At 42.7% G+C, this 12,177-nt stretch overlaps 2 protein-coding genes across 2 annotated transcripts; one reads left to right on the forward strand and one right to left on the reverse strand.

The window, feature by feature from the left end:
* The first annotated feature begins 3,782 nt into the window (after positions 1-3,782).
* Positions 3,783-7,209, forward strand: LOC123146422 (NAC domain-containing protein 53-like). The gene is made up of 4 exons (XM_044566071.1): positions 3,783-4,050; positions 4,198-4,475; positions 5,087-5,201; positions 7,154-7,209. The coding sequence occupies exons 1-4, from the start codon at positions 3,894-3,896 to the stop codon at positions 7,207-7,209; spliced, it is 606 nt and encodes a 201-aa protein (XP_044422006.1). The 5' UTR covers positions 3,783-3,893.
* Positions 7,210-8,417: 1,208 nt separating this feature from the next.
* LOC123140659 (receptor-like protein EIX2) lies at positions 8,418-11,451 on the reverse strand. The gene has a single exon (XM_044559944.1). It carries the CDS (start codon positions 11,449-11,451, stop codon positions 8,644-8,646), a length of 2,808 nt encoding a protein of 935 aa, XP_044415879.1. The 3' UTR covers positions 8,418-8,643.
* Between the last annotated feature and the right edge of the window lie 726 nt (positions 11,452-12,177).

Here is a 12,177-nt window from a genome sequence, read left to right on the forward strand (position 1 = left end):
AGCTGTGGGGGAAGCTGAATTATGGGGCCGCCTGCCCCCTTATATCCACCGTCCGTTTTCGGCAGATGCGTTCCAACGGCCTGGATGATCCAGCAGGGTTTAGCCAGGTTTTAGGGCTTAGTCTATGTACCCACAAAAGAAAGATGTTTAGTCTCCCTATATCTTGATTTCAGTTGTATTCTGTTACATTTCCGCTGGAGTGGCCTTCATTGCTGCGGGCTGAATCGCTGGTGGATAGCATAAACTTTGATCATGGGTTTACCGCTAAAATTCCTGTCATTTTTATAAATGTAAGTGTGAACATATATTTACATGTATCTGAATATGGCCATGCATCCATCGATTTAATGATATCTTCGCAGCTACTCAAGACATGGCGGAATTTACCCATGATCAGCTGCGTTACCGGTGCTTCTCGGCTTCCAACTGGTGGTTTGGCTGCCCTCGGTCACGAGCTTACCATAGTTCGAAAGGTGCCTCTCTTGGTTTATCAATGATAAGGAAATATGCATGGGTATAAGATCTTACTCTCACGGCCTTCATTTGTGCTTGGAATCTCAACTTGATATTAAACATAGTCCCGGAAGACATCCGTTACGGTGTGCTCACAACATGATGAAGTGGGGATGCGTCCAAAATACGTTACGACAGGTCATGACTTGCATCGAGAGTCACTTGTCCAATCATTGGCTCTTATTGTCACGCGGGGTAGCTCAGTTATTAAGAATTACTTCAGACAAAGGCATTGGACGTTTAATGACTACACCTTGTTTATCCCCAATGAATTATTTTTTGCTACCATACCAATCCTTTCTGGTTATCAGAATATTGTTCCACACATCATCGCTTCTTAACTCCTCCTTTATCGATGTATGGGAACATGGGTACTTGTAAGGCCTTATAATGGGAAGAAGACAAAAGACAATTCTGTTGCAAATCATACATACAAATAACCTCAACCAAGCAAAATCATTTCAATGATCCCATGCACAAATACATAGGGTTGCAAGGCCTTGCCTCAACTCATTGCCTTAATGAATTACTCAAGCGATCAGATCGCACAAAGAAATCATTGAAGAAATATGGGAGGCAATGCTTCGTCTCTGTAGCCCCAAAAGAAAGATGTTTGGTCTCTCTATCTTCACTAGCAAAAGGGCATGTGAGTTGCAATGGGAGGGAAAAAAATCATAATCTCCAATGGCAATGACCACATTTTCTTCATATATCATCGCTTGATTTTGAAAATTTGTTCAGAAATGCAAGAAAATGTTTCTTTTTTAAAATTTATTCCCAAATTGAAGTGATGTTCACATTTTCGAAAAATATCATGGTTGTCAAAAAACTTGGTAATTCAAAGAATTATTTTGAATTACAAGAAACGTTTTTTTAAAACATACTATAATATTCCGATCCACCTTGGCAGTTAATTCTACAAAATTCACACGAGTATATAGTCATAAAGACTCAGAAGCATTACTATTTACCTAGATATCTTCGATCATTCATGAACATTTTTACAAATTTGGGAACTTTTTTACTAATTACATACATTTTCTTAAAATTGTGAACATTTTTTTTAAATTGGTGGTTTTTTAAAATTGGTGGACTTTTCTAAAATTTATGAACATTTTTTGAAATGCATGAACATTTTCTGAATCAGCAAATATTTTATGAATCAATAAACACTTTTGTAATTCATGGACTGTTTTAAAAATTTAGGACATTTCTGAAAATGCATGAACATTTTTCGAATTAGCTAACATTTTGTTCAAATTCATTAATAATTTTTATTACACGGACTTTTTTCAAAATGATGTACTTTTTTTATTTTACAAACAGTTTTTTCCAAAATTACAAACATTTTTTTGAATATGCCAACATTTTGAGAAAAATCCTAAGCATTTTTTGAATTCACAAACATTTTATGTTTTCTTGAACATTTTATTTAAAAATTCACAGATTTTTAAAATTTCAAAGTTTTTTGAAGTTCCAAATTATTTAAAGTAAAGAAAACAAAAACAGAATAGAAAAATGAAACTAGAAAACAGACGCTCGCAAATGGGCTGGCCCAATCGGGCGATGTGTCTTCTCCAGCGCGCAGAGCGCAGGATAGTAGGTCTCTATGCTTGGGCCGGCTTTGAAAACCAACTGCCTCGCGAGGGAGTGGGTGGAGCTGAATCAAAGGGCATCTGCCCCACATATTCACTGTCCATTTTTGGCAGATGCGTTCCAATGGCCTGGATAATCTAGCAGGGTTTAGCCAGGTTTTAGGTATTTGAAATCTCACCACTCCAAGTATTTTCACCTCAAAGAAATATGGGAGGCAATGCTTAGTCTCTGCGGGCGATTTGCTCCTCTGTGAGCCGGTGCTTGTCGGAGGTTGTACCTCTAGTCAGCATGCGCGTGTTGGAACACCACCTCCCACTCTTCCTTCACCATGTCGGTGAAGTGCACCAACACTGTCCATAGTGATGTGCGGCGTGGACCGGCTTGTCGTCCATTGGCTCGTTCGCGTTGCTGCTCTCCGGAGAGCTCGCCGGCAAGCCAGCCTATATCTAGCTGGCTCGGCGGGCCTACCAGCGAGCGGGAAAGCCGAGGAGCTCCTTCTTTTGTTCGCCGTAGAGCCTATCCCATAGGGCTTTGGTGCTCGAGTCCAAGGTGGGTGTGGTGCACAGAGGAGATGGAGAGTGAAGGTGTGATGCAGTTGTTCACGGACCTGCCCACGTTTAAATAGCGGGCGGATGTCAGATGGTGATTAATGTCAGCCAAGGATGCTGCGTCTGTGTGAAGCTTGGGTATTGTGAGTTTACTAGAGCTCGTGGGAGTCAATCATCGACGCCTGTCAATTATTTTTTTCATTGACAAATCGGTTGCAACTAAAAATTGTAAGGAAAAATCCATTTTGTACCACTGAACCTTGTTTTCTTGTCAGCTACCCGCCTTTGGATTTCGTTTCTCTTTAGCTTATAATATATGTTCTCACCAGCGAAAAAAAAGTAGATGTTCTCACATTCTTTTAGGGGCCAATAAAAAAATAAAAGTAGTCTTTCATTTTTTTTGGAGCAACTCTCATGGTGTCTCATGAGAAGTTATTTTTTGGAGAAATTTTTTTTTGAGGCACATTAGAAGGTATTAATTTAAATGCATTTATGACGACGCGTGGGGATAATGATGGAGCCCAGCCCATGAAGGAGGCCGGCCCAACAGAGCCCAGAAGAATGAGAAAGAAGTAACGCAAGAGTATGGTGGAGCCGGCCAACAACACCGCCGGCGTAAGTCCCTCCCCTCCCCTCCCCTCCTCTCTTCACTCCAACCACCTGGCTTAGATGGATCTCTCTCTCGGTTTCGATGGCCGATTCTCTGGTCAATGCCGATCCCATCTGCCGTAACCCTATATCTATCTCTGTATCCTAGTCTGAAAGTTAGTTAATTTTGCATAAATAAGTACCTACTCTTTGCTTGGCCATGTTTGTCTACACCCAAATCGTATATAGTAAGCACTGACATATGTTTGATTGGATTTGCTTACACATATGGTTGCCAAATCTGCAAGTCCATTCACTTGTCCTGCTCTGCTCTGTTCCAACGCAGTCCCACTTTTATTTGTTTGCTACTCCCTCCGTTCCAAAATAGATGACTCAACTTTGTACTAACTTTAGGAATACATAAATACGGCAACTTTGTCCTGCTATTTGTTTGTCTCAGGACAGAAGAATGCATATCTCTTTCATATACGTAGTATTTTGTAGTAACCTGTTTCCTCCTCACCAACTCAGATGTCTTTTGATGCCACAACAAAGGATTACCTCTGCTTTCTTCGGCGGGCGTGCCGCTGTCGCTTCTGGTGCTCAATAACATCTCGGCATTGGATTTGATGGTCACCGTTTCCCCTAATGGAAATGGCGCCGCTCCCTCCTGGATACCGGTTCCAACCGACCGATGCTGAACTCACCCTCTACTATCTAAAGAGGAAGATACTGGGTAAAAAGTTGCGCCGCAATCCTGTTACAGAAATCGATATCTACCAATTCGCCCCCTGGGATCTTCCGGGTATATTTTCATTTATCCCCCCTCTCGTATCACTAGCATTTGAAAGTACTGCATAACCACATGTTTGTGTTCACATGTGGCTGTCAAACTTTGCACAAAACTGTCCTGCAAACTCCTCTTCTAACCGTTTGTTTTAACTTTGTTCAGGGAAATCTTCAATGCCTACTGGGGATCTTCAGTGGTATTTCTTTTGTACTTGCGGCCGGAAGTACCCTACCGGGTCAAGAACTAACCGGTCGAACCAAGCTGGGCACTGGAAAGCTACTGGAAAGGACAGGAAGGTGGTCTATAATTCTCGGACTGTTGGGATGAAGAGGACCTTGGTGTTTCATGCTAGCAAGGGACGCAAGGAGAAAAGAAACGACTGGGTCATGCATGAATATAGGCTGGTCGAAAGCGAAGTACCTAATGCTGGTGTTAGACTGGTATGCTTCTTTGCTGTCTTTGTACTAGTTTCAATATCACTCTTCTATGAAATGGATTTCTTGCTCCAAACGCACTTGTTTACGGAGTTGTTTGGGAAACGAATGAAACTTGTATTCATGTTTACCGAACTATAAAAGAGATCAAAATTTCAACGTATGGATGGTTCAGCAAACATAGCATGCCATGCATGATTCAGCAAATTATCGCTCAACATGTGTCTGAACTATTTAATGTTGAGTAAAATGCAAGTTTTCCTTTTCCAGTACAATCTGAAGCGTTTCCAACATACATTACAATGCACGTGGCACCAACGTACATTGAGTGCTCCTCGCAAAAAAAAAACATACATCGAGTGCTCCAAAGATTTTGGGAAGTGCGCTATAAGCAGCAAAGATAGAAAGCTCCAAACAGCAAGAAACAAACTGTGTCATAATCAAAGAATTGCAGCCATTATCCACTCCTCAAACTGAAGGAGTTAGTTAGTTTATTCTTCGACGGAGAAAAGTTAGCCCTGATGTGATCTTTTTCCGTTTTGTTACTAGCAAAATGTTTGTTAGCTCCACTTGTACTGCAAGCAGTATGTTGATTTATTGTCTATCTGTTATTGCAGCACGATTTCGTTCTCTGCAAAGTCTATCAGAAAAGCGGTCCAGGTCCCAAGATTGGGGAACAGTATGGCGCTCCTTTAGAGGAAGAGGAAGAGGAAGAGGAAGAGGAAATTAATGGTGCACATGGGGACACATATCTGTTATTTATTTTTTATAAAGAGCATGTCCTAGTGTAGTATATTGCCATGGTCACTTGTATGTTTGATGCTTGTGATTTTAGTCAAGGCATATTTATAACTTATCGTTCACATACCTTGTGTAATATGTGTTCTGTTGTTTAATTGTGTGGCCATAGTATTGGTTTAATATAATGAAGTTGATCCTATTTTACTTTAGTTTTTCTTTAGGATAGAATCTAGATCCAACTCAATTCATGTTGTTGTATGATGTTTGATTGCTTAACTAGTATGGTTTGTTATGTGTGTTTGTTTGTCTTATGGAACACTTGCTTTTGAATTTTTATATAGTTGTACATGTTTGGCTACTGTTGACCATTATAAATATTTAGATTCTATCTTAATATTTATTTGTGGTTAACTCACATTTTCATTCCATGTTGTGATTATGTAGTTAAACGCATAGGATGGTTCCATTTCATATGTGTGGATGCCATTGGTTTGTTATATACTTGTTTCATGTAGAGTTGGCCAAGATGTGTAGTGGACACTATTACTGGTTAGTAGCATAGTTCATACTAGAACGTTAGTCTTGATCGCGATGCCTTCTTTAGCTGGGTCAACCTAACCATGTCATTTCGTTGAATCATCTCCCTCACCTCCCAATCATGCTATCTCATTTCAGAATCTCCATCTTGATCAATATCTTGTTATCCATCCGCTCTTAATTTGTTTTGGATGTTATTTGGATTTGTTATTGCTTTGGTATTTATTTGTTTGTCTTTTGCTATCGTTACGACGAGTAGGGAGTGACGACAGTGTTGGACATTGACAAAAACAGGTTACCGAAGGACTCAACAACGAAGGCATGCCTCCTTCTTTGATCATACTTATCCTATGTTTTACAAAATTGCATTGTGTTTTATGGTTACTATATGCATGCTATTTTAATTCTTGTAGCTAGCGTGTCGATTGACACATTAGCTTAATCCGCTTGTCGCCTATTAACTTGACACCTGAGTACAATTATAGTATTCTGGTAGAGTAGAAATGCTTAGCCATGCTTATCACCCTATAGGTGCTTTGTTGAATGACCTCTGAGTCATTGACAGTTGAAACTTATCGCTGAGCTAGGCCAGTTGGCCCTTGTTGACCTTCTCTATCCTCTTCTACTCTGGGTGAAACTTACCATCTGAATACTGGCGTGAGCGACAGTTGAATCAAGGATTGAAGGAGCGATTGGCTGCCCTTCACTAGTTGAAGGGGGCAATCAGTCGTCCGTGCCGCATGAGGCCTAATAAGTCTTGGATTTAAAGATTGTGATAATAGTACAGCCACATGCTATATGGGCACTGGCTTGGTTAATTAGTTAGTTCACTCTTATTGTCGTCATCACAGTACCGCAGATGGGATAACTGCCTTGCGAGGAGTATTCTCGGCACAAAAGGGGGCCCTAGACTGTGAACTGCGGTTATTGCCGTGTTGAAACCTAGTGGGCTTGGCACAGTAAGTTTGGTCTAATGAAAGACCTCGTCACAATGTCCCTGCCGGTATACCAAATGGTGTACTACGCTAGCAACGGCTAGTGGCAACAAGTCGGGATTGTGTCGTGTGGGTAAAGTGTACAACCTCTGTAGAGTGTAAAACTATTCGAATAGCCGTGTCCACGGTCATGGACGACACATGAATCTTTCTTGATATACCGGACCTGTCTTGCTTATTCCCTCTTTTCCCCTATTCTTGGAACCTATGAAGAGTGGGAGTTGATCGAGGATCCTCACTTTGATGAAAGTTATTTTGGAGACAAAACATGTTTTCATCTAAAACTGCTATTATCCAAGTACCATGCTATTTCAAACAAAATTAGCTTTTATGCAAATGAGCCAAACAACCTTCCTTTGAGGCATGTTGAATACGTAATGTACTCATGGCAATACTTTTGTTGAACAACAGAGATCTATAAGGATGATGGCATCGACTACAATTATTATGGTGATCCTGAGGAGTGAGATCACGTGGACTACATCAACTGCCTGTGGCTGAGATGGAGTTGCTACGCATTGTACTTTCCGCTGTTTTCTGAATGTAATAAATGTCATGAGACAGTTCACTAGGTATGTCTTGTGACAAATATACTATTTGTAATACCTTTTATGTATTGTGCAATGATATCATTTCGCTGCATTGTCAACAATGATCATGGGGTTGACAAATATACACAGGGGGAGGGTCTGGAAGTTAATTCTAGGTTCTCACAATGGGAGCAGCCATGAGGGACCTCCAGTGGATAAGACCGTCCATAGAAGCAGCGGCGCCAGTGGCACCTTATCTGCAGCAGTTTCTCGATCAAGGGCGCCGTCTAGCTAGAACAAGTGTGATCTCAGGGGTATGCTCAGCTGTCACTTGAGGCCTTCATTCATGGTTGTGCATTAGTCATCTGTCAAGTAAGTAACGGGGGAGTCTGACAAGGTGTACTGGTCTAATCAATAGGTAGGTAGGTTTTTTTGGTCGGCATGAGACGTTGAAGGATTCGCAACCCTTTTTTGTTGCGATGAGGAGGCAGATAGATATGGAAGGGATGAGGATGTGAATATTGGGAGCAGAGCGGAGGGTCCTTTCCCTTGAGTTTGTTAGTGACTGGATGGCGAGCGCAAGTTGAGGTGAGTTATATCTATCATGTCATAGAATTTTAGCTAAAAATTCAACTCACGCCTCGAGAAAAAATATGATAAATCGTGACATGAATGCTGTTAATTTATACTTGGCTGTGAACTGGGCCTGTTTGCACTACCACAGCCGAATTTGGTATGCTTGTTTTGCCTAAAGAAATGGTATGCTTGTTTCTCTTGCTGCGAGTTTAATTTAAGACTGAAATTTTGTAACACGTTAGATGTATGCTATTTCTTTATATTAACTATTTTAATAATTCTCCAGAACTTTAGTACAAGTTTTTGATGTAAGAAAATGGTTCGGGTCTAGTTTCTTGAGTTGTGGTTGAGTGCAGGCGCCGCAACACAAGGGATGATGGATACGACACAGAGATGATGTGGCCTCGATACCATATAAGGTTTTGAAGCTGGAAGCATGTGCCGTTGGGCAGGGATGCGTACGTGTTATATGGAGCAATCTGATTACATAGATTTGGATCGTTAGCTTGAGCTTGACCCACATATTTGCTATACAGAGATATGGGTCAGTCTCAGCTAAGTAACCACCCACAACAACACACGCACGCCCCTAGGCCTTCTAGATTATATATTCGGTTTGTACACTACCGAATACACGTACAATATTAATCATGCTAAGTTATAAACCAAAGAAAAGCATTACACACACCAATAATCATTAAAACCACTATTTTGAACAAATTTGAACTAAAGCCATGACACTTGTTTTGGGACAGAGGAAAGTAGGTACCTACATAAGCTCCAACATTTGTGACCTCATCCTTGATGGATATTTCTTGCCAGTGAAGCCCAACCCATGGCCACGTGCACATAAGCTCGATCATACATGTGGTCTGTAAATGAGAGCCAACCGATCCTCCATTTTTTCTTGAACAAGAAGCCACAAAAGACAATCCACAGACCTACTACAAATCCTATGCACATGCTGAGGTATAACGAAACCACATCACTCATTCCTTCATTATGCTCTTGGGGAGCATATGGAATTATGTCAATTCGTGAGCAATTCCCTGGGACAGGTGGACCACATAGACCTGGGTTGCCAATATATATGGACGCTTGGTCCTCTAGTGTTCTTAATTGGTTCCCGGATGGTATAGTCCCAGTCAGATCATTATATGACAAGTTCAAGCGGGTTAGTGACGTTAGAGATGATATGCTTGTAGGGATTTCACCAGAGAGCCCATTGTGCGAGAGGTCAAAAGATTCCAAAGCTTGTAGCGCACCGATGCTTTGGGGTATTATGTCAGTCAGGCTATTCCAGGAGAAGTTTAAGTTCTTTAATGCAATGAGCATGCCAATTTCCTTAGGAATCCGCCCTGTCAAACTGTTGCTGGAAAAATCAAGGTTTACCATGTATGCTATCCCTTTGGTATATTCAAGCACTTGACCTTTTATCCCCACCTCTACAGTATAAGCATCAGCGGACATGGCCTTAGAAACTCCACCAACTACAATATAATTGACAAGGTCAAAAAGGCCACCACTATTATTGGAAGTAGAAGTCATAGCTTTGAGATTCCCAAGTGATCGTGGTATGTTCCCTGAGATGTTGTTGCATGCAATGTCTAAAAATTGAAGCCCCTTCATCCTAGTTAGTTGATCAGGGATGCCGCCAGAGAACATGTTTGAGCGCAAATTTAGAAGTGCCAATTGTGGCAACTTTGACTCAATCCATGTTGGTAAGCTCCCAGAAAATTTGTTGTATGCCAGATCCAAAAGTTTTAGCTCTCTGCATTTCTGAAGAAACAACGGGAATGCTCCTAAAATATGGTTGTTGTTCAATTTAAGCAAGGTAATAGTTGAGGTATCGAATCCTCGAGAGCAACTGGGCAATCGCCCATCTAGTAGGTTTTTTGATAGGTCTAAAAATTTCAACTGTTGCAACTGAAGCATGGAGCATGGAATAGTTCCCGAAAAGGAATTATTGAAGAGAAGGAGTACTTCTAGCATTGGTGCTCCTATAACTGATGGCAGTGCGCCTGACAGATTGTTTCCGGAGAGGTCCAAGTATAATAGACTATTTGGAAGTTTTGGAATTGGGCCAACAATCTCGTTAAAACTGACATCCAGTATTTGCAAGGAAGATAATAGGTTAGGAAGCATGCCAACAAGCCGATTTCTTGACAAATCCAAATATTCAAAAGAGGGATTAACAATCCAGAGAGGTATGCTATCATGTATGCTTGTGTTCGAAACATCAAGATAATAGGTCGTTGGTTGGTTAAGCCAAGATGGAAACTTGGGCCCTAGTATACAAGATCTAAAGCCTGCATAGGATAAGTTGAATGGAGCTTTCCATGTACTATCGACCTTCATAGTTAAGGAATTATCAGAGATATCTAGGGTTTGTAAGGCGGTCAGATATGTGAAATGGTCCTCGGTGATTGTACCATGTAAGTTGTTGTGGGCCAGTGATAATTGGTTCAAATTTATGAGTTCCCGTACACTAACGGGTACATCTCCATACAACTCGTTGTTGTCAAGGTTGATTGTGGCCAAGCTGCTTAAGTGCCCTAACCGATGCATTAGATCTGCCATGTCCATGATGATGAAGTTGGTGTCTAATACGAGCTCTGTTAGATTCTGTAGTTTCCGGAAGCTCAACGGCACCATGCCAGTGAACTTGTTTGAACCAAGATACAAACTCTGAAGAGAGGTTAAGTTCCCCACTGCGTCAGGGATTGGACCATCGATTCCGCAACCAGTTAGGAAGAGACTTTGGAGGCCGGGTAGATCCCAAAGCAAATTTTTGGCTCCAAGAGATGTGTTGAAGGAGTTTGAAATAAGGTTGAGGTTCTCCAGCGATGTGAGATTGGAATGCGCCGGGGGAGACATAGAGTTCTGAAGCGCACAATAACTTAAATCAAGGTCTGCCAAACGGGGGAGCATGTTGATATCATGAAGCCAGCTGGTGGCAGCGCTAAGGTCCACCTCAGACATTCCGAGGACCTGAAGCTTCTGTAGGCACGACACCCATGTGAGATCAGGCGAGTAGGAGCCATCTGCCATATAGTTGAGCTGAAGGCTGACCAGGTTCGAAAGGTTGCCGAGGTGGGGAGGAATCCGGCCACCAAAATTGGAGCCGGAGAGGTCAAGATGCGTGAGACGCCCACACCCGAGGGCTCCTATGAGCTCCGGGATGGGTTGGCCGCCGAAGTTGTTGTCTGAGAGGTCCAACTGCTTCAGATGTCTTAAGGTGAGCAAGGAGGAGCGTATCTCACCTCCAACGCGGTGCATGGACGAGTCGAACGGCCATCCGCTGTTGATCTTGAGCATGACGACATGGCCTGTCCGGTTGCTGCAAATGATGCCCGTCCACAGGCAGCACTCCACACCTCGCCATGACGACAGGAAGTTGATGGGGTCGGTGAGGCCGTCCTTGAAGTCCAGAAGCGCGTCCCGCTCGCGGGGGACGCAGAGGGTGCCTCCTGGTGTCGGTGGCAGGGCTGGCAATCTCGGGTGGCGGGGCATCGGGAAGAATGCTCCCTGAGCTCCGGCGTGTCTGACCAAGAACATGGTCAAGATCATCGTAACGCGGAGCAGCTGCCTCGGCACGGCCATTTTGTGTGTGTATGCGTGTGTGCGGCCTCTTGCTTTGGTTCGTTGGTTGGGTATTTATTTGAGTAGGAAAGAAAGGAGTGCGGGTCAGCAGATTCGTTCATTCCTCGCAGCCCGTCAAGTACGTGACAAGGAAATGCCCCGTCCATGAGGTTAGCTTCATTGACTTGAGTGATATATAATTAGGCCAGTCTGCACCAGTTAGCTGTGTACTTGTGTGGTCATCATGCATGGATGGATGTCACGGTCTCATCCCGTATACAACATTCCATTTTCCTATTCTCTTTGGATATCACAGGCTCTGTGGAACGCTTCTACCACCCGACGACGATGGCGATCCTGATGAAAACGAGCGGGAAGGATAGAGAGGTACCGACCGACGCATATGCTTCACCATATGTTTTCGCAAGGGGCAATGCTAGACCAACGTAATAGTTGTTATGTTCTTTACGTAAATAGCAACATGGAGCAATATTAGTGGATCATTAGGCGGGAAGGGGCCCACCACCCTGAAAATCGGGGGGGGGGGGGGGGGGGGGGGCGAGAAGATTAGACAGTCATGTTACGTAGGTCTTCGTAGCAGTTTACGTAGATGTAGGATTATTGTTTCGCAAGATCACCTTCATGCTCATGTCCTCCCCTGCTCCATTTCTGAAGCCTGCCTTCATCCACACAGAATCAGTATCGCACGACGTGACAATGGCAAGAAATTAGAAGAAATTAAATGAG

This window comes from Triticum aestivum, chromosome 6D, assembly GCF_018294505.1.
Source record: "Triticum aestivum cultivar Chinese Spring chromosome 6D, IWGSC CS RefSeq v2.1, whole genome shotgun sequence".
NCBI classification, from domain to species: domain Eukaryota; kingdom Viridiplantae; phylum Streptophyta; class Magnoliopsida; order Poales; family Poaceae; genus Triticum; species Triticum aestivum.

Coding starts and splice junctions, on each gene's coding strand:
- LOC123140659 (XM_044559944.1), bottom strand. CDS start 11,451: ATGGCCGTGCCGAGGCAGCTGCTCCGCGTTACGATGATCTTGACCATG.
- LOC123146422 (XM_044566071.1), top strand. CDS start 3,894: ATGGAAATGGCGCCGCTCCCTCCTGGATACCGGTTCCAACCGACCGAT. Junction 4,476..5,086: donor CTAATGCTGGTGTTAGACTG/GTATGCTTCTTT, acceptor CTGTTATTGCAG/CACGATTTCGTTCTCTGCAA. Junction 5,202..7,153: donor AGAGGAAGAGGAAATTAATG/GTGCACATGGGG, acceptor GTTGAACAACAG/AGATCTATAAGGATGATGGC.